General features: G+C 38.7%; 1 protein-coding gene across 1 annotated transcript in view; it reads right to left on the bottom strand.

Annotated features, from left to right (window-relative positions):
• Positions 1–24,835, bottom strand: part of LOC130584612 (protein furry homolog) — a 141,041-nt gene extending 116,206 nt beyond the window's left edge. Inside the window, exon 1 of the mRNA XM_057384698.1 lies at positions 24,125–24,835. Coding sequence (XP_057240681.1) covers positions 24,125–24,194 — 70 coding nt within the window. The 5' untranslated portion in view covers positions 24,195–24,835. The remainder of the gene's footprint in view (positions 1–24,124) is intronic.
• Between the last annotated feature and the right edge of the window lie 431 nt (positions 24,836–25,266).

Genomic DNA, 25,266 nt, shown 5'->3' with positions numbered 1-25,266 from the left:
GCAATGCAAATATCTACCTACATGTTTACTCCTTATTTTCCATTGATTATTAAAAGGATTGATATATCAGTAAGTAAGTATCCCCTTTTTAAGATACCTCTGCCCTGTTCTACAAGCACCTGAAAGAAAGTAATAGCCAGATGGAGGTTAGSCTCTTCTCCCAGGCAACTTGTGACAGAAAAGAGGGCATGGCTCAAGCTGCTCCACGAGAGGTTCAGGTTGGATATCAGGAGGAATTTCTTCACAGAAAGGTTTGTTAAACACTGGAATGGGCTGGCGAGGGAGGTGGTGGAGTCAAAGTTGCTGGAGGTGTTTAAGGAAAGACTGGAAATGGCACTCAGTGCCATAGTCTGGTTGACATGGTGGTGTTTAGTCACAGCTTGGACTCGGTGATCTGAGAGGTCCAGACTAAATGACTATGGGATTCTGTTCTCAACTCCATGCCTACTTAAATATAGTTAAACTAATTATTAAAATGAATGTAAGAAAACCTGACTGTATGGCCTACAGTTATTTCCAAGGTACATAAAAGCTGCTGCATGAACCTAGCACAAGCAACACCTCTGCAGATACAGTTTCCTTCTCTGGTACTGGAAATGATTTACACTTCCAGTTGTAGTAATGCTGGCCTGCATTGGCCCAGGGATAGAGAGATCTGTAATAACCCTTTGCATATGCATGTCCCAGGCAGAAAGTATCAACTGTGGAGCTTTGAAACTAAACTTACCTGAATATACTGCTGCAAAGCTTCCTCTCTTTTAATGAAAAATGTAAAATAAGAAGTAAAAAACACACAGGCAAATATTCATATTACATGAAATTGACTCCCTGTGAAGGATCATTTCCCTCAAGGTGAGGGAATTCTTTGCAGGGAAAAATTCCCTCAATGCAGCTGTATGTAGACACAGACATTAGGTATAGGCACATACAGATAAAAAGAATATATGGGAGTCTATATAACAAAATCTCAAACATATTTTCCTTCTTAGTAGGTCAAGGTTGTCTCCAAAATACAAATACTGGAAATCTCAGTAAACATGTATTCTAAAACTCCAGATTCTGAAGACTGTCTACAACTGTTCAAGCAACTATTGGGAGAAGACACTCAGTCATTTTGTGCAGCTGACACTAGAACATGACATAAAACCATCCCAACTCATCCTGACTTTCAAAAGCCTATTTAATGCAAATACAGGATTTTTCAGGAAGAGTTTCTTTGACTGACCAATTAGATAGATGGTCTGCAATGCAACAAAGACAAAACCCAAACAATTACATGCAAAACAAAGTCCCTATGCTAGAGGAAATACAATCTAATCTAGAAGATAGTGAAGACACAGTGAGGTCAGTGGGGAAAAGTACAAAAGAAGTTCAAGATTCTGGAGCAAAACAGCTCATTCTGAAGATAATAGATTAGGGAGGATATCAAATAAAGCATTGAGATGACCTCAGCTCTCCAAAATGGGTATCCTCAAATACTCAATTATGCTGAAACAAAAAAGGGAGAAAAGACAAATTTATAAATTTCATATTCCTTAATTTCTTTAAAGAGACATGCCTCAGGAGAGTCATTTGCATAAACTGGCATGGGGAAGAGAAAGGAATAAAATATCTTCTGTGATAAAGGCAATGATAAAACACTCCAGCACTCGGTTACTGATTTACCCAAGATAAGATCAGCATTTAAAATTATTTCTGTCTGAGTACTTAAGTGAAAAAATGACATTCCTGGGTTTAGTCATACTTATTCCACTCTTCTCACAGTACTTGTGAAGCTACAAAACCCAGTTCCAAATCCTGTAGACTTGGTTAAGCAATCCTTGTCCAAGCTTCCTATTTCTTTTAGCATAATAGAAGAATACAAATTTTACATGAACTCAAGGAACAGCAAATACAGAAAACAGGAGACAAATTAATTAATGCATCCACTAAGAAGMGGCAGAATTGCCAATAAAGTGTAAGCTTTGGCCAACCCAACCACTCTACCCAAGGAAAAAGAGGCTTGGGCACTGTGTGTGTGTGTGCACATGCACAGGCTTGCCATTTTTCAATTTATTTTCAGAATCTTATAAAAAAAACAGCCTAAAACCGACCATATGGTATCCTCAGTGAGACTGAACATTTTGGGACATAAGGCTTACTCCCTGTAGAAAACTCATTAAGACCTCCCCTGAATCCAAGAGTAGACAATGATTTGCAGAACAGAACCTAAGAACATGTCCCAGATGTGGTAATTTTCTAACAATCAGATCCAGTCCTCTGCAGGACAGAAACAAAATGCAGCATTCATGAAAATATGTGACCACTCAGTAGGCCTTACGGATGTTAAAATATCCTTTGTGGGAATGCTCTTCTTTGCACACTTACAATGAGTTCGTATGTTCATTCCACTCAGAGATGCTTATGAAGCAGCCACCTTCTGAGATGGACCCCACCAGGAGATTATCAGTTTAATAGGGATATCTTTGCCCAAACTCAGGGAAACATTACAACAGTCTTTACATGCACCAACAGATCTTATTTGAGATAGATGRGATAAAGTGCCTGTTAGCTTTGAAGCCAAAGGATCTTGTTCAACCTAGAACCTTGGAAAGGCTGAAGCTGTTGGTTTGACTTTATTAGCCACTAGCAACCTTCTGGCCCTCACATCTCAGCTGCTGGCAGGTAAATGTTAAGCTCTGTAATCCTCACAGGAGCACTGCAATTCTCTGCAAGACAAGGGTAATTGGTGTGAGAGCCTGTAGAGGAAAGCAGTGAGTGGGACACATTTTCTCCTCTTGCATACACAGGGGATTCAAGAACGATGGCTGCCAAAGCAAATAAACAAACAGKAAATCCTGTCATTTGTGTCCACTGACTTTTTAAAGGCCTTTTCACTGATTTGGCTAAGCTCCTAATAACTAGGATTCTGTAAGATGTAGACTTTTCCTCTCTCTTTCTCCTAAGTGGCAGGTCAGGGGCTGAGCAGCTTAACAGTGTTCCCTAGGTTCTTATCTCAGATCCTTGCAAGACGTGAGTGAGGCAGGAAAGCAATTCTCCTCCCCTCCCCATTCTCTTGAGACACAATTTATCTTTCTGCTTCTTTTTCACTAAATCATTATTTTCTTGTTTACATACACCACTGTGCTGAAGATATGTGGGAACACAGGCATGTAACATAAAATACGTATCTGCACCAATTCTAGAATTTGCTTGGCTTATTATGAGATTAAAGACTGAAAAAGCTAAATGACATGGAAAATCTTGCAGAAAATCTGAAACGATTTTCACATTTGAGTGTTTTATTTAGGGGTGACTTCTCACTAAAGGAAATATCTGTGTTGCCTTTGACAGGATCAAAATCAAACAAAAATACTTCTCAATTTCTGTGTTTTATGTGGTAATGACATGCYTCTTTGAAGGCTGATTTGAGATTAACAATATACTTTCAAAAGATTTCAAAACCTTGGCATCTTTTCTACATAACTTCAAAAGGTTCTTTTTTACTTTTCCCAGTTATTCCAAAAGGAAAAACCCCAAAGGAGGGTGAAAAGGTATTTTCAGATGAGTAATTGTTGGATTTAAAAGAAATGTACATTTAAAACAGAGACAAGGCTTATTTCTGAAACTGCATCAGCATTTCTTTGGGCTCAAATAGAGCTTAGAAACCATTTTATTTTAAATAAATACTCTTCTTTTACAATTTTTCAGGTACAAGGAGAAAGGGCTAAGCTTCGCTTTGGTTTTGCTGGATCAGAAAATAGCTTCCTGTAAGATTTTTAGACAGACATTTTGTTGCATTTGGTTTTCTTTTCAGAGTCAGGGAGATGAAGATATTCCTATAATTTTGTGGTTGATTGGTGTTAGCAGAAGAATTATTTTTAGGGAACTTGAAAAAGTGCAGAGGAAGTACAAGCCTAAAAGAGTCCAAAAGAGAAAGAATAGTTACTTCCAGTAAAGGGACTGACTAGCAAGCAGGGAGGGTGACCTTCATCTTCCTTCCCTGCTTTGCTGATTTTGGTTGGGGTAGAGTTAATTTTCTCCACAGGTGCTGCTTCGGGGCTGTGTTTTGGATTTTTACTGGAAACAGCGTTGATAGCATAGGGACTTTTCATTTACTGCTGAACAGAGACAACAGAGAGCCAAAGCCTTCACTGCTTCTCAACTCACCAGCGAGTGAGCTGGGGGTGCATTATGGAGCTGGGAGGAGACACAACCAGGACAGCTGACCCCAACTGACCAAATGGATATCTCAGACCATGTGGTGCCAGGCTCAACGTATAAAGCTGGCGGAAGAAGGAGGAAGAGGGGTCATTCAGAGTTACAGTGTCTGTCTTCCCAAGTTACTGTAAGTTGCAACTTACTGTAAGATGTAACTTATATCCCCAGCTTTCCTGGGGATGGCTGAACACCTGCCTGCCCACGGGAGTGCGTGAGTGGCCATGTTTTGTTCCCAGCTGGGTTTAAACCATGATGTCTACACATTTTCTCTTTGAGACACTATACTTTTCCTTTTCTACTTAAATGTTTTGCAATACAAATGTAAGTCTGGAATTTTTAAGATATATTTCAATTGTTTATTTTTTTACCAGAGAGAGAAAGAGACATTAAATGCTTGCATTTGAGTCCCGTTCCAATTTCAATAGCTATGTCAGGTGTTAGAACTGAAAGCATCCCTGAATTTGTGTTGTCTGTTTGTTCTCACTTGCTCTTCCAAATCACAGACGTGCTGGATCATGCGGTTCGAAACTCCTGTCTTTCACTGGAAAGGAAACAGTGTATCACTTGTGGATCAGGTGTTTTCTGTTCAATGTACACATGTGTATGAAAACCTGAGCATGTTGTAATGCATTCGTGCAAATAAGCAGTACTTTATGACTGATGTACAAAAAGAAACACCTTCTAGTTGTAGTGACCTAACACTGTTCAATGTCTAAGAGTTGGTTTCTAGAGCTTTGCTTATTTCATGCCATAATAAAGGTGTTGTGTCCTGTTATGTTTCAAAATGTAATACTAGTAAGGAAAATCTTTACAACTGTACTGGCTTTCTTGACCTCATCTTCTGATGCACCTGATCTGCTCTATGGGTGCCTTTTAGGGAAAGTTACAAATTTAGCCACCTGCTGACGAAATATCAAACTTAATCTAGCCACCCAGGCTCTGGGTAAATTGAGACTGACATTTTTAGTTGATCCATCAAATCTTTCTTAGATTCTTGGCTTAAGACAAAATAAATCACTTTCTAGAGGTGCCTATCACCCATCCAGTGGTTATGGAAAGAGAACTGACAACAAAGATTTACATCCCAAAGTTATAAGTGATGATTCTCACTCTTAAATCTGTGAACTCTTCAAAAGCATCTTGTATGGACTAAACTGGACTGTGGTGCATTTTAGCTGCTGCTGGCTAGAATTCTTGCTCATGTGGCCGGAAAATGGCACAACACCAGCAGTAAACCAAGCCACAGGCTGGATCTGTGGAGTGGAAAGTTAAACCTTCACAAACCAAGAAGACTTCCACAAAATTTTGTGAAGCTTTCTGTGATGACACCACAGGAGGGATTTCTGTGAATAAAGACTAACATGACAGAGACACCAATTCATGCCTCCCTCTACAGTGGAGCACACAAAGAACACCTATACAAAGAAAAGTGAAAGAAAAAATTTTGCAGCCAAAATCTGGGTTAATACTTATTATCAATCCCCTACTCTATGTGTGAGGCATCATTACTGTCATTACTTAATACTGGCTGCAGCAGCACACTCCTAACATTGTCTGTCTTCCATATTAAATGTTATTTGGCCTCTTTGCTTACAGCTGTTTTTTATTGGCCACAGGCCAATTTTGATGCTATAGTATGTAATAATGCTTTATTACATTACATTAACAATTCTTTGAAAGTGAGTTCATTTGCTTCTTAGCCACAAACAAAAAAATGCAAATGCAGATGTTTGCTGCTTTGGTAGACAGTGACTCCAGTGACTCCAGTGACTTTGGTAGACATAAATACTTTTTGTGGTGACTGAAATACAAGTTAATGTCTTCTACCACATGAGCTCAGTGAAGGTTTCTGAAAATTTGGCTCAAGTGCAGCTGCCCAGTAAAAAACTTTCACTTGAACAGATATGTGGAGTGCATGGCATTTAGCTGCTGTCCATGGGGCCTTCTGCATGATTGGACACTTGCAAATACCAAATACAACATGGAAAGGACATTGCTCTCATGCTGGTCAGTGGGCCATGACAGAAAACTCCTTCCATGTATTGAAACATCTAAATGTTTTGGAATACCAGAAATGTGTTATTAAATTTGGAGAGGAACAGACACCTATAGAGATGAACCCTGTGTAATTTATTTATGAAAATAAAGAAAGAATCCTAGGGTTCATGTTGCGTTTTTCAAATAAACAGCTTAAACCCTGCAAAAACAGAGTAATTCATTAGAAAAACCAAAGAGCCTCATCAAATCTGAAAATAATAAAAGTTCTTTTAAAAGTATATTCAAAGGGAAATTCAGTATTCCTGAGGGCTGGGACAAAACTAATGTGGTATCAGATTTTCTCAAGTGTCAGCAAGGGCAATCCAGGGAACCACAGCACAGCTGGCCTGATACTCAACCCTGGCATATCAAATGGCATAATCTGATTAATAAAGAATCAAAGTATGATAATAGAATGCCATAATCATAGCTTTATGTAAAGTAAATTTTATTAAATTAAATATGTTTTTTAATGAGATAATAAATTCGGTTAACAAGGCTGAAAGTGTAGTCTGGTATATTTGCTTGGCAATTGGATTAGAATCTTACCAAACTGTATAATGAACGTTCACAACAAATATAGATTAAAAGATAGGTAACAGGTACTTCTCAGTATAGATTAAGGAAGAATCACCCTATAATGAACATACTTCTAATGGAAGTACAGATGCCAGTTCTTGGTTCTACACTAATTATCCTTACCACTAATGACACAAAAGAAAAACTTTCCTACAGGGTTTACAGGCAAAACACAAATTGAGTGACAGACAGAAAAAATAACAAATAAAGGTCCTTCTACTCTTTGATTAGTATTTCAAAATTAAATAAAACAAATAATAGATGAGATATTAATTCTAATGTACGAAGCATTGCATAGCCAGAAACAAGGCCGCACAGACAGAATAAGGCCTTCTATTCTTTCTATTCCTTGGAAACACTGATGATGAAAAAAGGCCCGAGACCAGGATGACTAATGTGTTGAAAACAGGCTGCTATTCTTGTGACCTGAAGAGCTATGGAGAGCTTTTCAAGCAGTATGAAAAAAACGAAAAGCAGGAAAGCTCTACTTCTGCACTGTCAGTGGCTCTGCAAACACTGCAGGATGCTCAATCGTGTTCTGGAGTCTGCAACTTGAGAAAAGATGCTGGTAAACTAGAGGACATTTGGGAAGGGCAACTTAAACTCAGAGCTGCAGAAGTTCCCTAGAAGTTTAGTTTAGTTTGAGCAGGAGAAAGTTAAACAGTCATATCCTCTAATGGCAGGAATTTGCACTTATTTCTCCTACAATGGTACTTATTTACAAAATGTATTTCATGGAGCCTCTTACCCCCAAACACCTTTTTTAGACAACACAAGCACTCAGGCACTTCCAAGGTGTGATTCATTACAATAAACATAACTAAAGCAGCTCATTTGAGCTGTACCCCAGTATCTCTTCACTGGTTATCAGTAAAAGCAGGCTTGATTGTGTAAGATGTAAAAGAGAAACACCAAGGATGCTTGAAAGCTAGGTGAGATGATTTCCATGCCTATTAAGCATGACTATCGGGAACAGAAATTTGCTAAGAGACAGCTTTTTGTTCAGTAACATCCAATGCCTGGAATTTTAGACTAGACAAATGCATTAAAGAAGTTAAACACAAAGGGAGGAAAATTAACCGCCAGAATGCCATTAAGTCTGGTGCTGATTCTTCCATTATTGGAAATTTTAAACTAAGATTTTTTTTAAGATGTGCTTTGGCTCAAACAGAAATTAATTCAGAGAAGCCATAAAGCCTGTTCTATGAGGAGAACAGACTGGATGACATAAGGTTTTTCTCTGGTTGTATAATTTATGACTAGTTGAATATATTAGTAGAAAACATAGTGCTGAGAACAATCTCTCATTGGTAAAACTAGGATACAGATGTTGTACGAAGGATTCTTTTTTCTCTAATCTGGAAACTATCAAGAAGCAGAAGTCTGAATTCCTGTCAATACCTTATTTCTCTTTGTACATCCAGGTACAAATATAAATGGGTGATCAGACTATCTTTGTGATATATATAATGATATCTTGCTCTGATGGTTTGCTTGTCAAACATGCTTTACCAAAACAGGCTGATTTTAAGCATTGTTTTGTAGAACATACCTCAAGAGAACATAAAAGTGAAGCCAATGTACTCTGATGATTTGGTTTTTGCATTTTAGAGTACAGTGCCAGAATAATTTAAAAATATGCTTTATTTGTAAAAATTATAACCATACAAACCAATGGTTTGCCTTAAGAGAATGCTTACACAGAAAAGTGAATCTCTGTGAAAGTGCAGTGATGTGCTCCAGCAAAGTCATATTCCATTGCCTGAGGAGCACAGAAGAATCATGGCTGAAATGCTTATTGAAAATATGTACACATGCACATGAAGGCAGAACCTGAAAAATGCTATCGTGCATGTTACAGATCACCAACAAAGCCCTGGTCATCTGCTCTATAAATACAAAGATCCAAGACTTTCTTGTACAGTAGCACAGTCTGAAATGAAATGGTTTAAGAAAATTGTATATTAAGAAAGAATGTGATAATGCCATATGTATTACAGAATCTTGTATTCTAATTATTGAACATAATTATTTTCATTCTTTCCACGTGGCACCAAAGAAATTCACCAAATCCAGGCAATTGTGCTTCCTCTGTCCAAAGGGAACCAAGTAACAAAGTCGTGGCTCCAAAAGGGTCAGAAGAACTCAGAAGAAAATCATGTATTTCTAGCATTAAGTGAATATGCCAGATTTGTTCTGTTAGAAACTCCTGATTATTACTGCAGAAAGACATTAAAACCTGAATAAAATCGACGTAAAAAATGCACAAAGGGTTTTGGTAATAGGTATGTAATCAGAGAATTCAAAGTGAAGAGTATAGGCAATTTTTCCAGTGCTGTTCCATAAACTGTGATCTTACCATAAATTCCATTAGTTACAAGCATCAGATGTTGTTATGGGGCATCACCTCAAAAACAATGACAAGCTATATTAGCATAATCGGTTATTATTCCCAGATCCACATGATCAACACCTCATGGCAACCCCATGAGAATGAACGTCTTTGTCAGTAAGAAAGCATGCACAAAATGATACGAAGCATGAACCTCATGTACCTGAAATGGTACATAAGGCTGTTAACACATTAAGAATTTAAACACCAGCAGTGACACTTCTTTCTGTGTGTACACAGAAATTTTCCCCATGTTGTCAGCCAGACATCGCCTTTGTGGGAACGTGGCATTTCCAGGACACTTTCACTAGGGCTCATCAACTGAGAAGTTGAGTGCTTAAACCCAGCCTGTGAAACAGAAACCATAAAAAATGACCCAAATGATCAACCATCTGGGTAAACCTGGGTAAAATCTACTGGTAAATTTACTGGGATAAAGCAGCATCTCAGAACAGGATCCATAATAGCTGACCTGGACCCAAAACTGCCTTGGATACAACCCCACAGGAACCTCACATTGTCGGGCAATTTCAAATCTTCAAAGCAGAACAGAGAAGCAGCTCCTCTCCTTTTCAATTTGGCTGTAACAGCTTTTTATGTAACAGCTTAATGGGTAAAAAACTCACCCAGAACATGGCAGTTTGGGGTTAAATGCTTAACTGAACGTCAAGGTTTTGAATTCCCATCTCCAACCTTTAAAAAAACTTAATGTGAAATAACTAATACATTAAATTTACAATAAACTTTGTGGTTTTTTTTTTTTTTTAATGAAATCAATCTAATTCCAATTCCACTGATGTAAATAGTTAAATACTCTAGTTTTCCATGAAAAAGCCTTAGGACAGTATTTAGCTTTCTGAAAATGCTGYTCAGTATATCTCACTTAAATTAAATTATCAGTGCAGATAGTTATTAGATTTTCAGGACATTGTGCCAGTTCTTCTACAGTCTATGGAAAATCATACCTGTCATTTGAATCCAAAATGTCTAAGACTGCATAATTCAAACCAGAAAAATGATATTGAAAAAGACTATCATTGATCACTTGGATCACTTGTGTTTAATGAAGTTTAGTGTTCAATCCCCACTTGTGTTGGAGGAGTTCATTGACTGGAGATCATATCAATTAGAAAGGCATAAATAATTATCATATTTATATTTACACACACACACACACACACATATATATAAGAATAATCTATGGATCTGAACCTTTCAACCAAATGTTTCAAATTCTGCTCCTATAAAGCAGGTAAACATATCCAACCTAATAAATGTAAATAATACCCATGTTCTTCCTGGATTTAATATTATAAAACTGAAAATTTTGTTACAAAAAGTCATGCTCCAAGAATATCATAACCACAAACATAATCTTTAAAATGCATGACACCCCAGTCAGACAGACTTTAGGAAAATTTACCAGTAAGGTTGAAATTTGGTAAGTGCRCCAGCTGTGCAAGCGATTCTGAAAAATATTATGGGGGAGCCCTGGCTATTTTACAGCTGTGTGTGGGGGCTGGGCTCGGACGCAGTGTGGGATCGGACTCAGTGTTAGGAGGTACTAGCTGACGCAGCCAGCCACGGAGGTAAACAGGATTGGTCAAGTGAAAATAAGTAACCAAWTAGAGCAAGGATCATGGCGTGTGGACATTGGAAGCTGCCTGGCCATGTGATTGGCTGAGGCGTGTGTGATTGGTGTAACTGCATGTGTGGGAGATAAGAAAAGTGTATATAACTTGTGCTAGTTTGCTGGTAAGAGGAGTTAATAAAGAAGAACCTGGACCTGCTTCCCTGCGTCGTCTTTCCTGTGGTTCGTGGCAATATTATACACCTCTTTGTACTTAACAGAGAAAAATGCTTGATTAAAATCAGTGGCAGCAAGTTTCAAGAAACTATCATATCACCTTATAGGAATAGATTCCTTCCTGTAACAAGGAAATTACCACAGAAATTAGTAACAGACTTTATGGTGATCTAGAAACAATGATATTAATATCAGGCAGATAGTCCTTCTAAGTATCTATTAATATCAAAGCACATGATAAATTTAAATAAATATCTAACTTGCCAGCAGTGTGATGCTTCCATTTTACTCCTTGAAAGATTACTGCTTGTCCTCAAATAAATGAAAAACCCTTACTTATAAATGCCATTCTCAGAGCTCCACTGTACAGTCAGTCACCTGGAATTCCCACTTTGGGCAAAACAGAGCTGGGAATTGGCCCAGGAGCAGCTATGCATATACATGGACCTTCTGTCACTGCAGCTGGAGTGAGAAATCCTATTTCTCCCCTTCTAGTGAAGAGCCGGCCCTTACACTACAATTTAAGGATGTAGCCAGTCTGGTTTTCTCATGTTCTAAAAATAAATTCTATCTTGAAAGACATTTACAGATCCACATGGTAAACAAATTTTCAGATTTTTACGCTAAATATTTCCTTATTTCATTTGCTTATTCTTTTTTCTCTTTTTTCATTCCTAATACTTATATACTTAAATGTCACAACATGCTATTTACCTTCTTTCAAATCCCTGATGAGGAGATAAAGTAAAGCCTACAGTCCATCCCTGTAGTACACAATCTTGCTTAGCTCAATCTAATGTGATAACAAACCATCCACGAGGATACTTTAATATTTACAGTGCCTCATGCCAGCTTTTAGCACTTTGCTCATAAAACTATCATAAAACTTGAATGTAAGCTGAGTGACACTGAAACATTTCCTAGTACCCAAATACAAGGTTTGTTTCTTCATTCCACTAAGATCTCTGTCAAAAGCACCCAGATCCATCTGATACCCTCCCCTGGGAAATGCTATCACAAAAGAGTTTTTATAATTTTATTAGACACTACCTCCTATATGGGAGACAAAGTCCATTAGGAAGTTACCTGCTACTGCATTACAGGTACTAATAAATAGAATAACAAGCTGTAAGGGCATTTTTTAGTGTATCTATGTGCTTTCCTCAGGCTTTCAGAAGTGAGGTAATACAGAGGACTTATGGTTAATCTGATGCCAAATGAACCAACTGTAGACCCAGTTACCTTAACACCATGCACAAGTCACTTGCTGTTCTCCTCATCTGACAATATTTAAGACTTTCTGGCTACCCAAGCACTGAGGCAAAGGAAGGCATACCCTGTGATGGAAAGATGTGCTGTAAAGGAAGGATGTAAGATGGAAATCAGGTCTCCTGTACTGCATTCTGCTCTTGGGAGGGGATTTCTCTGTCTCTCACCTCCCCCATCTCCCCAGCTGCTCTTTTCTTACTCCATCTCTACAATCTGGTGTATTCCCATGGCTGTGTCTTCCCCACTTCAGGCTCCCTATTCCAGTTCCAGACTCCCATGCACTGTTTGCCCACCTAAACATGGCTCATCTCACCCTTCCAGCCTCTTAACCCCATCCATCCCATTCCTCCTTCGTCCCTATCCCTTCACCACCAATCTCGAGTGTCCCCACGGTTACATCTCACACCAGCCACTCTCAAATTTCTACTCTCACTGACTGGGAAGTATCAGTTCCCCTACTTCTGATTCCTTCCCCATAACAATTCCCCTGACTCTTCTCCCTTTGTTCCCACGGCTCTTTGCTGGGCTTTTAGTGCAGATTCACACCCCTCTGCCATCACTTTCTTTGTGCAGTTACCTTACAGAAGCAGTTGGCTGTAAGGTCTCTGTCCCCCATCCATTCCCAAACAAGAGAATTTTTAACATGAACAAACAACACTTTTTTTTTTTTTTTTTGCATTTTCTCATTATTACAGAGGGCAGAACCATTACTGCAGAAAATGCTAAAATTCACCTTCAGGGACATTAAGTTTAGAAGTGCTTTAGGACAAACTGCAGAGCTCAGGAAAAGAAATGTTTACATAACAAAGTAGGCAGAGCAATAGACACATAATCATTAATTTTTTTTTCCTATTTTTTTAAATAAAAGTTCCAACCTGTCTGTATTAACAGTTTTTAAAAGTGCATTAAAACAGTAATTTCCATTATTTCAGTAATTTCCATTATCCCAGTAATTTCCATTGCCATGGAAGACTGCAGGTCACTGTAACACCCATTTGTACCTGTCCTATCCCTTAGCTCTTGAATACATGACAGACAAATGAGTAAAAACAATCAATTTTTTTTTATTTCACATTCCCTTTGAAAATATTTTAATCTTTTTTTTTATGACATATTTGTTAAAGATTCACCATGGACACACTGAGATTTTGCCCAATTTACTGCAAAGCCTGATGGCTTCTGTATTTCAAAAATGTGATACATTCCAACTTCTGATTCCCAGAGAATCAGAAATGCTCTTGATCAAGTACTCATTTCCTGCCTATGAGCAATAAAACAAAAATCAAAATAACCACCTAGATTTGGTTCAGACGGCACAGAGATAAAGGGTGGGGTGAGGTTATTTGTTTCAAACATCTGCCTTCATAGAAAAAGAAATACAGCTAAGTAATTTTCATTTAAGACAGCAGTAGCAACAAATATGCATGTTGTGGAATTTAAAACAATCCAATGACATTTCCATATGAAAATTATAACTACTTACTGTCAATTAAAAATCTCATTATATATGTTAACTGGCTGAGTCACATTTCACAGTGTGTCACTTGGCTAGCAAGAATGTGAAGGAGAAAGGGTTCTCCCAGTACAAAAATAGAAGACAGGGTTCATTTCCAGATCTAACACAGAATATGTGTTTCTCAGTTAATTTCTCTGTTTTGATTTGCCGAGGAAGAGCAATAAAGCAATCTTTCTTATTCATGTAATAATGCTTAAAGAATTTAAGTCTGTAAAGCTTCCAGATGGGAAGCAGTGTATGAATATTATTATAATAGAGACCATTGCAACCAAGTTATTTGCAGCAGTTTCCTGGCACCTGAATTAATGAATGTCAATTTGCATCTTGTGAATATAGTTTTAAATAGGCAACACTGTGAGTTTTGTGTGCAATCCTCTCAAAGGTGTGACTGAAGCTTGTTTCACAGCTGGGGTATTTAGGAAGGCTGTTACAGCAAGGATTTCCATGAGTCTAAGAAGGCAGAAGGTTCATGCAGCCATTTTTCAACAGCTGAGATTCCTTCTTCACTACTTAACAGCCTCCATTTACAAATTCTTAGAAACTTAGGTATCTTTAATAATCTGCCCTTCTCTGAATTGTTCTGAATTTGGTTAATATGTCCAAAAACAGGCAGGTAGGCTGAATAAGCTTTGCTTCCACTGGAAAGCAATTTGCTTCCACTCTAAAGCAATTCCAGTTACAAGAGAGTGAATTGCCAAACCTGATGTCAGATAGTTAAGACAACTTTCAGCACTTGATAGTTCATTAATATGCACAGAATAAACCTCATTATGAAAACATATTACAATGCATTACTGTGAGTATATGCAAAAATCTACTCTGCAAACTTCTCAAGAAGAACTTCAGCAAGAACTCTACCCAGGTAACCTTTGATTAAAAAAAAGATTAATTCACCTATTCAGAGGCACTCATAAATGATAATCAGAAATGGAATAAGAAAGATAATTCTGTGTATTTTGTTCTAAAAAAAATTGTTCAAGGAAATCAGTATCAAAACAAATTTATAAATGGACATCCTTTGAAGTTCAATTTACTCCACATACAAGTTGAGACTTCAAGTTACAGAGAGAGAGAAGATAAATAACTTGAGATTAGGAAAAAGTGATAGCATAATGTTCACCCAGTTATAGGAGAATTCCTTCAAAACAATATCTTTGGCACAATTCTGTGCTGTGCCATGTACTACTTAAGAATTCAAGGGAATATAAATGATGCACAAGTCAAAATCAAGCCTTTCAAAATAAAACTAAAATCGTCTGCAACTTCATGATTATAAATAAAATCAAGATCTAATGAATTCTTTTGATCAGTCCTTGTCTGATACTAATCCATCTAACATCTTCACATTTTGGCCATAGACAAACTGTGATTTCTCACCCTCTCACTGAACTAGTGAAAAACCACAGCAGTCTCTCAACTTGTATGCATTAGCACTACATGTGATGACTGCAAATTTCTGAAAGCATAAAAAGTATCCAGAATAAAGACTGCATAGCATGTCTCCCAAAAGGGCCTCCCCCTTTTTAATGAGCGAAACTTTTCTGCTACGGCTTCAAACACCTAATTAAGATTGTTATCAGCAATGTATCCTCCTACAGAAATGTGATACTGTCACTATAGTGATCCCACAGTATTTACAAAACAACACTCAGATTTCTCATCAAACTGGTGTCCTGAAAAGAGCCCCAAAATCTCTCTTCTGAGACATGACAAAGCTGAATCTTTCAGGCACCTTTAACACCAGTTGTATCAATGATCTTATATTATGCACAAACATCAGTGTTTTTGGGGGTGTCTCTATATTTGGGATCTCTCACACAGACGAGATAGAAAGTGGCATTCAGTAACTCAGTGAAACTGCTGTGACTTGGCTGAGAGCAAACTAGGAGGCCGATGTTTCTCAGATGTTTCATTCAGGGGCTTGTTTCAGCAAGCTCTGCTCTTTGCTGTGAAAGGAAAATCTCTGCCATCCCTCAGTTTTGAATGTGACTATAATTGGCAATATATGGAAGATCATAAATAGGTAAGGAGTTGTCAGGCTTCTCAGTAGTTCCTGCAAAGAAGAGAGTCTGGGCTTCTGAACTCTGAACTTGCTCAAGTTCTACTTTTGCCTCTTTGAGCAGCGCCATAACAAGGCAGCTCATGGCAAACAGAGGCCAGAGAGACCATCTTGCTGAAGACAGAGGCAGAAATGTCGCTCAGTACTTCAGTCCACTGTCACTAAATTCCTTGCCCCGTTCAGCGATGGGTCCACATCGCCCCTGTTCAGTCTTTTACCAACAATGAAGCACAAGCAACTCTCCTTCTTCACTTTGATATCCCCTACAAATCCCACCTCCAATCACGTTTTGCATTTCCAAGCACAGTCAGGCAATGACTTGGGCAGTCAGTTCCAAGACATGCCCAGGCAATGTCTATAAATTCCTCCTTTGCAGCCAAATCACACTTCTGCCTTGGATATATCACCTTTTTCACACTGGAGCTCAGCCAAGAGGTCCCTGATAAACCAAGCCAGTCTTCCCATATGACTACTTGTTTCCTTAAGTAGGGAGGGGTTCATTCTTGTTCTTGTTAGATGCTGACCTCAAAGACCTCTCAGTTCCTTTGCCTTTCACAGCTGCCTCCTATGGGATCCCCCCTAATAATTTCTGAAATCTCAAAAACTGAAATCTGCTCTCCTGAAGTCCAGGGTATGTACTCTGCCACTCTACCCCCACTCTTCTCAGGATTTTGAGCTCCAGTCAGGTCTTCCATGTTAATGATAACAGAAACAGCTGCCCTGCACCCATTTGGTCCATTGTAATTCATGAAGTTACTTCTAACACTCAAGCAATCATGACTGCCTGTGTCCAGCAGACATTAGGGAGTTCAAGTATCCCACACAAACCAACATCAACAATTCATGAACTTCTTCAAGCTGCTCAAAGACTTTCTACACAGCCTCACCCTGATCAATGGCCTGTAACAGGTTCCCACCATCACCCTGTAACACTGCAAGTCATCTGCTCCAATCCTGACCCACAAACTCTCCAGCACATTATCACCCATCTATCCCATAGAAGAGCTCCATACCCATCCTTCACAAAGACTGCAAGTTCCACTCCTTATTTCCCCATAGGTCCTTCCTCAAGAGCCTGTATCCATCCATCCATCCATCCATCCATCCATCCATCCATCCATCCATCCATCCATCCATCCATCCATCCATCCATCCCATCACTCAGCATCCCAGCTACATGAGCTGTTAACAACAAGACTTCTATTGCTATGATGTCGTAACTTATGACTGAATGCAGAACCTGACTTCTTCCTGAACGTTTTCCATAATGCATGTATTTGTATATATACACTTAATGCATGCATATAATATATAAAAGGATGTCTCTCTGTCCTGTTTAACAGTTCCTGACATTTCTCTCATTCCTTTTGCCCTGTATCCTTTGTTTTCCATCCCTGTTCACTGCCATCTAACTGAGCTATGACTCATAATGCTCCTTCACTGCCAGCTCTAGTTTCCAGCTCTCAGCAGGATGATGAGCCAGTCAGCAAATGTTTTGTCCTGCTTTGTCACACTATTGAACATCTTTCTATTTACATTCTTAAAAATGTGAAATAAAAGAACTTAAAATATCTCACTGATAGAACTGCTGTGAAGTTTGAACACTATGTTTAGTATTCCTTTTAGCTAATGCAATAGACAAAGGATCAGATGATTCAGAAGGAAGAATACTTGAGCAAAAGGGATTTGCTTTCCATGAACAGTTAATTCTAATCTAGTTTAGGTAACTGCAGTGACTGAAAAATTACCAACTCACAAATAACTCAGCTACTTATGTCTGTGAAATTATTCTGCAGTCCAAATTTATTATGGAAACAATAGCAACAGCTTCATTGCTGATCCTCTAAAAAGATGAATGAAAAGGTTAGACTTGCCTTCTTCCTTCTATAGGTAAGAAAGAAGTCTAACCAATATTTAGAAGCAGCCATAAGTACAGGAGTCACTATTAAAGTAAATACAATTTACCATACAGTTCCACCAGTCCAACATCAGGAATCAGCCAGAATGGCCTCCCATCCCTAGCAGCATACTCTCACTCGTTTTCTCATGCTGACACCAGCACCTACACCATTTTAGAAAGTTCAACTTGCAGGATATCAACTCGATAGGTAATTTTGGTGAGGAAGAAGGGGTAGGAGCATGGGGACAGGGATAAGAGGCTGGGATGAGACTGCCTCTCCCAGGCACAGCTACTGCCATGTTGCCATTCATGGTTTCAACACCCACAGGAATTCAGTCTCTACAGGGCTACCAACTCACAGCAAGTATCAGTGTAGCTTCCAATTGTTTAAAAACTCAGGAATGCATACAAAAAATAAAGTTAGACAAATATGCAACTGTAATTCTGTAGGTGTGGAGCCTGCTTTCTACTGCCCCCAAGTCAATACACAAAAAAGAGTTTAAGCTATTAATGAAATGAGTGTATCAAAACCAGAGAAAATACAAAGGACTGTTAAGTAGCAATTTAACATAATATAATGTAATAGCTTATATTCTCCATTAATAATTTTTAAACATTTTGTACTCCTAAGGTAACCTGTTTATTATCACTTTCCTTAGATTTACATATAACCCCTCTTGCATATTTCTAGTTTTTGTATTTATATAGGCATATAAAAATAAAAGATACCACAGCTTAGTCAACGGTATTTTATATGAATAGAGGACACAAAAGAAGTGTTAGTTCTTTCCCTGATCCTTTTGAATAATAACTGGCAATACTGGAACAAAAGAAACTGCTGGTATTTTGATAAAATCAAGARTATCACAAATTAATCACTCAAAGTGAATACAAACAGTATAACAGAATAGTTTTGTTTTTACCACAAGTAAAATACTTAAAACCTTTATGGAGTATCTACCAGAAATTATCTAAGCCTAGTTTCCAGATAATCTTATATTTTGGTGTTTTGAAGTTTCACCACAAAATTTATGCACCATATTGTAGTCAAAGCGTTTGTAGATTTTTACTGTAGTAATTCAAACTTTTTCATGACAACGAAACTCATTCTACAAACCAATTGAATTTTGCAGTAAAGAATTTGCTCATCCTTTTTTTCCCTCCTGGTACGGTAGAAACACTTCTGGCATGTTCTGAACAGAGTAGCAAACATCAAAATAAACAAAAAATCCTTTTTTAAAGAGTTCTCAGGTTTCCAAAGTCATAAAACTTTCACTTTCCGTTACTTCTGAGAAGAACCATGTCAAAATGCAAATTCTGAAATGGGTACAACTAGAACACAAACAGCCTAACCATTATGGTTTACTACCTCTCCCTAGGGATCAGATCTGCAGATAAATATAAACTAAGTTCCTGGAGGATAACAGTCACCATTATCAAGCAAGACACTACTGCTGACAATCACAGACTACTTAGAGCTGAAGAATACACTAAGCACCCTCCCTTCAGGCTCAACAGACAGAGCAATCAATCCCCTTCAAGCAGCACAACAGCTCAAATTAATGGCATCCCTTGTCCCAGGCAGACTCAGATGCCAAGACATGAGTAGATGCTGAACCTTCGTGCCCAGGGCTCCCCAAAGGCAGTGGAAGGGCCAGCTCTCTGCAGGTGTAGCAGGGAGAGACCTCAGCAGCCAGCAAGACACACGGCGGGGGGGGTCCCAGTTCCTGGGTCTGGTCACTGCAGCCACTGGCCCTGTTCCTTCCCAGCCTGCTTCAGGCAAGAACTGATCCTCTCCCTGTGGTGTGAGTTTGCAGCACATCAGCTTCTGGAATCAGATTACTTGGGCCTACAAGAGTAGAGAATGCCAGAGCAAGAGAAATGGGAAGGAAGAATAGATTCTCCTTGTTCAGTAGGTGTGTTTGTACCAGGGGGCACTGAGAAACACAAAGGAGCCTCTTTCCTTGATTGTTATCTTGCTACAAATCACTAGCATGGTGTGCTCAGTGCATTCAGCCTTAGAGAGGTCTACATTTGCCTGCAGATAGTTTATTTAATGAATGACTAAATGTTCTTCATTAATTCCTTTTCCTGACATGGTAGAAACGTATCTTCAAGAGAAGAACAGAACATGGCTTACCACATGGCAGCTGGCAACCCTTCAGGCTTCACATTGGCCACTGGGAAGTTTCTCTGATGCCTGATGCTCTTTTGACCCCAGAACTTGTTTTGATGCTAGCCCTGTGTTCGGCTCGCTACATGACACGCAAGCTGTGGAGGAGCCAGAGATCCCACTGGGAGTGCTGTGGAGTGTTTCTGTGCTGGAGGAACACCAGCAGCAGCTGAGCTGATCTGGGCGTCTGTGCGCCCCCAGGACTGGGCTGTCCCTGAAGTGATCACAACTTGCCAGCAAGAAGCAGCTTTTGCCAACCACTGCTCCAGGGACTGGGCACAAGGAGCACATAGAGAAGGAAAACACTGTGTGGTAGCAGGACTGAGCAACGGACTTTGTACAGCACTAAGATGGAGAGGATGAGGATGTGAGGATTTTGGTGTGAGTGCTGGCCACTATGGAAGAAGGCAAGGAAGTATGGGCCATGGGAAAGAGACCTGAAGTTCTGATACTAGAAAAGTCCTTATTCTGAGTGTGCATTAAATCCAAGTCCACTGAAACCCCCCTGCTATTCAATGGTAGATAAACAAGCATTGCAATCCTTAAAATCTGGTCCTGCAGATAACTCTCTTCTATGAGAAGTGCCATAGAAAATATTCTGTGTGCAAAATATGCCATTTCACTTCATTACACAAAAAGAAACCTTAAAACCTGTCTCCAGTAACTGTGAGACAATGAAATGCAGCTTTGACAAGCCCACAAGAAGCTGACTTGAGAGTGTGAGTGAGCCATCTACCTGTGCCTTTTAGATTCTTCTATAGAATCCTTTCCTCCAATAAACTAAATTGCTGATCAGATCTAGGAACTGCAAAAGGTAGAATTTTTTATAGACTTCTCTGCAGTTTATGATGATGGCACCCCAGCTTCTTGTAGCTCAATTTCAAAATTTCTGTTCAGATTTTTTTTAAACTGTGGATTTGAAAAAGACAGTTGGAAATTAAATTCAGAATAAAGATATCTGATTCATTCAAAAGAGTAAAAAAAAACAACTAAGGAAAGATCAGGCTTCAAATTCTTAACATTTGAATTAATATATTATGTCTTGAATAAATTACAAATGTTTATTTACAAAAAAGTATTTTGCAGTATTTCCATAAGAGATCTGAGGAAAAGACTCTTAATTGTCCTACTTTTGGTAAGCCCTATTTTATTCTAGTCAGCTTACTGATCTTAGCAGGCCAAGTGGGCACCACTCACCTTGCGAAGGCATAGCCATTTTAGCAGTACTTTCAAAACGAGGTAATGCAAACAATTAATGCAGCATTGACTAATGCAGCACTGATCAAAAAAACTCGAATATTTAAGAAAACATAAAAACACAGATGAGATGGATAAAAACGCCCCTTAGATTATTCTTATTTTCCAACCAGAGAATCCCAGTTCTGATTCCATTTCCAACACAACATAGGAATATTTTCCAGAGAGCACAATGTGCACGGTATCTCAGGGACATGTGCAGAGCAAAAGTCGTCTTGGGAACTGCACAAAGGAGTACTTGGAGATCTCTCAGTTTGATGGGATGATTCAAAGGCCAGACTGTCACTTGGCTTTTTTATCACCCAGGAAGAAGGGCACAGGCTCACTGAGAACACAGCACTGTATCATCCTGAGTGCAACAGTTAAAATGAACCAACCCCATCGCCCATGAATTACCTGCCTCCTTAGCTGGCTGATGAACATGCAAATTCAAGCAGCATGCTAGCTGAACACCTCAGTGACTGCTGTTGTGACACTGAACTGAAATTCTGCCTGGCATGTCAAGAATCCTAGTTTATTAAACACCTTAGAGAGCAAAATCAGAGAAAACTGTCATCTCAAGTAGAATAACTGAGTCCAGACAACAGACATGGTTGGCAGTCTGTTAGAAAATGCCAATGCTGTGTGTAAACCAAAACACAAATCAATGGGAAAACCTGGTTTTGGTGGGTCTAAAAAGCCTAGAAATGATAAATACAGTTTAAACAGATACCCCTTTGCAGAAACATACATGGGCCTCCACACTGTTAACATTGGAGGAACATACATACTGTGGGAACCAGTTACTTTTCCTTTAAAATGGTATGTTAGACCTCTTGCTGCTATGTAAATGCCCCAGCATAATTTATGGCTTGCTTCTGGTCTTGGGTGTGCAGACACAGCACCCAGTCTCTGAAATATGTGATCCCATGCATGCATGTGCAGGGTTCCCAGCAGTTTCTCAACCAAGGGAAGTGTTTTCCTCTGCTCCACCCATCATCACATAGCAAAGCTAAAGAAAGCCCTAGGTTTTTTGAATTCCCTACTGTCTTCTTATCAAATCGTTTGTTTTTCAGCTAGAAAGGTTATGTTCAGATTTATGAACATATCCTTCCAGTATGAAAGAAAAAAAAATCCCCAATTGGCAACAATTTTAAGGCAACCTGGGTTCATTTGCTCTATTTCCTCTTACTGTTTCTTCAGATACAGTAGGAGTATTTATCCACTACAAGAATGTCAGAAGTATCAATTATTCATATACTGTTTCCATTTCCCTAAACTAGAACTTAAGGACTTCTAATTTCCGACTAGAAATATCTCTCCTATATTGAAATACTTTCAATATACTTCAACACAGAGGAAAAATTTTAAAAAAACCCAAAATGCAACTTTGTATTTAAATCCATAATGTAGTTGGTTTTATATTCATAAGTGCTAGTTTTACTTCAAGTTAGAGTAAACGCTTACAAAAATAATGCCAGGACTGATTTGATTTCTGTACCATAAACTGACTTGTTTTTCTTCTGTCATAAGCTCTGCCTAGCTTGTTATGAAATGTGTGTGGTCACAATACACACTTATGTTCTCAATATTTGATTAATATTAGTCCACAAAGGTAACTGAATCATGAAATTCTCTCCTAGTCTTTGTGGAATCACTTATTTGAATGAATATGCAGGAAATGTTTTTGTAGGAGGGCAGATAAGCAATGCTGTTTAGGTAATACTATTATTCCCTAGTGGCTTCACACTTGTGGTAGAAAAAGAGATTCAAACAAGCACTACAGTGTTACTGAGGTTACAAATCACCTGGAAAAATACAGTTTCTATGGATGTCATGTAATGAAGACGGGTCTTGTATGTCACACATCTAACACAGTGTTTTGTTTATTTCTTTGCAGGCATAAGGTACTGTCCTTCTATTAAGCAGATTTTGTCATTTTTTTATACCACAGAATTTTAAAATACTAGTTTTTTAAGCAGACATTATTAAATTACAGATAGTAGGATGATCAGAACCTTATTGCACACATAACCAAGTGGGATTTTTCCAGAGACATTATGTTCTATCTTTCAAAAGCAGTTAAATATGGAGATTTAGCACTGTTAATACAGGCTTCTACAGAGAGGAAATACATACTTTATATGTTCCTATATTTTAACTTAAAAAGCCAATTTCTGCCAGTGTTATCACCTTATCTAATCTGAACATATTTCCAAGCACCAATTTTTATTCAGACATCTTCATTACATAATATTGCTAAAACTTCTATAGAGTGATGGATTTAAACAGCAATGGAAATTAGGAACAGCAACACTGAAAAGACTAAGGAAGACTAAATGCTGTTTGTTTACATTCTGCAAAACCCAGCCTGGATCAGACAAACAGATGGATTTCTTTCTGGATAGAAATACTGCATAAGATTTTGAAATTAAGCACAGAGGGTGGGAAGTGCAGCTATAAGCTACTGACGTTTTGCTTCGCATCACATTAAAATGACTTTCGGACCTGAAGTAGAATAATTGTATTTTTGTCCTCACTGCACAATTAATAAAAACCTCACTGCACAATTAATAAAAACTTCTGAGCAATGCCACACTCTTGTGATTAAAACAGCATTTAAAAAAATATTTAGATAAAATCTGAACAAATCAAACAAACATATAGGCAGGAAATGCTGTTTGGAATGCACTCCCTGCAATGTACTGTTAGACCCAGAAAGCAGCGTAACTTCAGAATTCAATCAAGCAAAATCTAGTGCAATCTCATTACAGCCTCTGCAGTTAATGAAACCTATTTAAATCTCTGACATTTTGATTTTTAGAGSTGACAAAAGCAAAAATTACTTGGTTTATACAACACAAACATACAGAAAGRTAAGATTCTATCCTTTAAGTTATCCTAGCTATTTACCAAGCAATGCATAATATGAAAAGATTATTCTTCTGCTACTCACTATTGCTCCAGGATTTGAGTAAATATTTGATACTGATTTCAAAGAAGCCTGAATCCTGCTGGCTAGCCATGTCTGCTGCATACAAAGAGGCTTCTATAATTCTGAGCAGCTGAAGTGGCAGGTACTATGTATGTAGATGTGACTGTCACCAGTCAGTGATGTAAACGAGGGGTCAGAGGAGGAAATGAAGTCTCCGCAGATCCACTTCTTCCGTTCATGGTAGGTAAGCTCATTAAAAAGAAAAAAATAAAAAAAGCTCAACAAAAACAACAAAAACACACCATGAGATTTTTGTCCTTTGCTCTTCCTTCGGGGCTTGTACTTAATTCTAGCCGAAGAGTATTTTATTCCCTCGCCCCCTCAGTACGTATTTTTACTTATTCAATTCCGCAGCTGGGCAAATTTCTTCTGCTCGGTTACAGCATATGCAGCACCACAGCAGTTGTTCCATAAGCACAGTTAGAGTATCTTCCCGAAGGCTGTCTGAGCCGTGCTGTTGAGAACGCGCAATCTGCCTGTCGGAAGCTTTTTTCCCATCAGAAGCTGCCAGCCCGAGCGTTTGCACCTCCTCTCGCAGACCGAGGATCAACTTGAAGCCCCACTGAAACCGTCTTCTGTGCAGCTGCAGGAATCTCACACGCACTGCTTAGCTTTAGGGGGGGAAAAAAGCACCCTCTAATGAACATCCTCTGCCTACTCTGGTCAGCTGCTCTCCTTCCGCCTGTTTCCAAGAGGGGCACGCTGAACTATACACAACTGCATCATGCTGCGGTAAAGCAGAGCTGCACCCATATATCTGATTGCAGTGATGTTGGGAAGAAAAAAAGGCTCTCCCTCAGCCCAGTTACACAAGAGAAGCACTTCCAGAGCACTAAAGCCACGGCATTCAAACTGGCTGCTTCTGCTTTTCTTTCACTGCTACGGAAAAGCAGTGAAAAGCAGTAGTTTTTTCCTTGACACTTTTCCCCACCCTTACCAAAGATGAGAGACAGCAAGCTGAATTCATAACGGCAAATAAGCCAGAGAGCTCACTGCTTTGTATTCACCTCTGAAAGAGCCACAAAAAAACTCAGTTTGATACCATTTTTATCTTGAGTAATGGTTTCTGAAAAGGAACTGAATTCACATAAGAAAAATGAGGC

This window comes from Malurus melanocephalus, unplaced genomic scaffold (genome assembly GCF_030028575.1).
Source record: "Malurus melanocephalus ecotype Western Australia unplaced genomic scaffold, MMel_1.1 scaffold_735, whole genome shotgun sequence".
NCBI classification, from domain to species: domain Eukaryota; kingdom Metazoa; phylum Chordata; class Aves; order Passeriformes; family Maluridae; genus Malurus; species Malurus melanocephalus.
The sequence above is the reverse complement of the archived record's forward strand: the minus strand, read 5'-3'. Positions and strand labels throughout refer to the sequence as shown.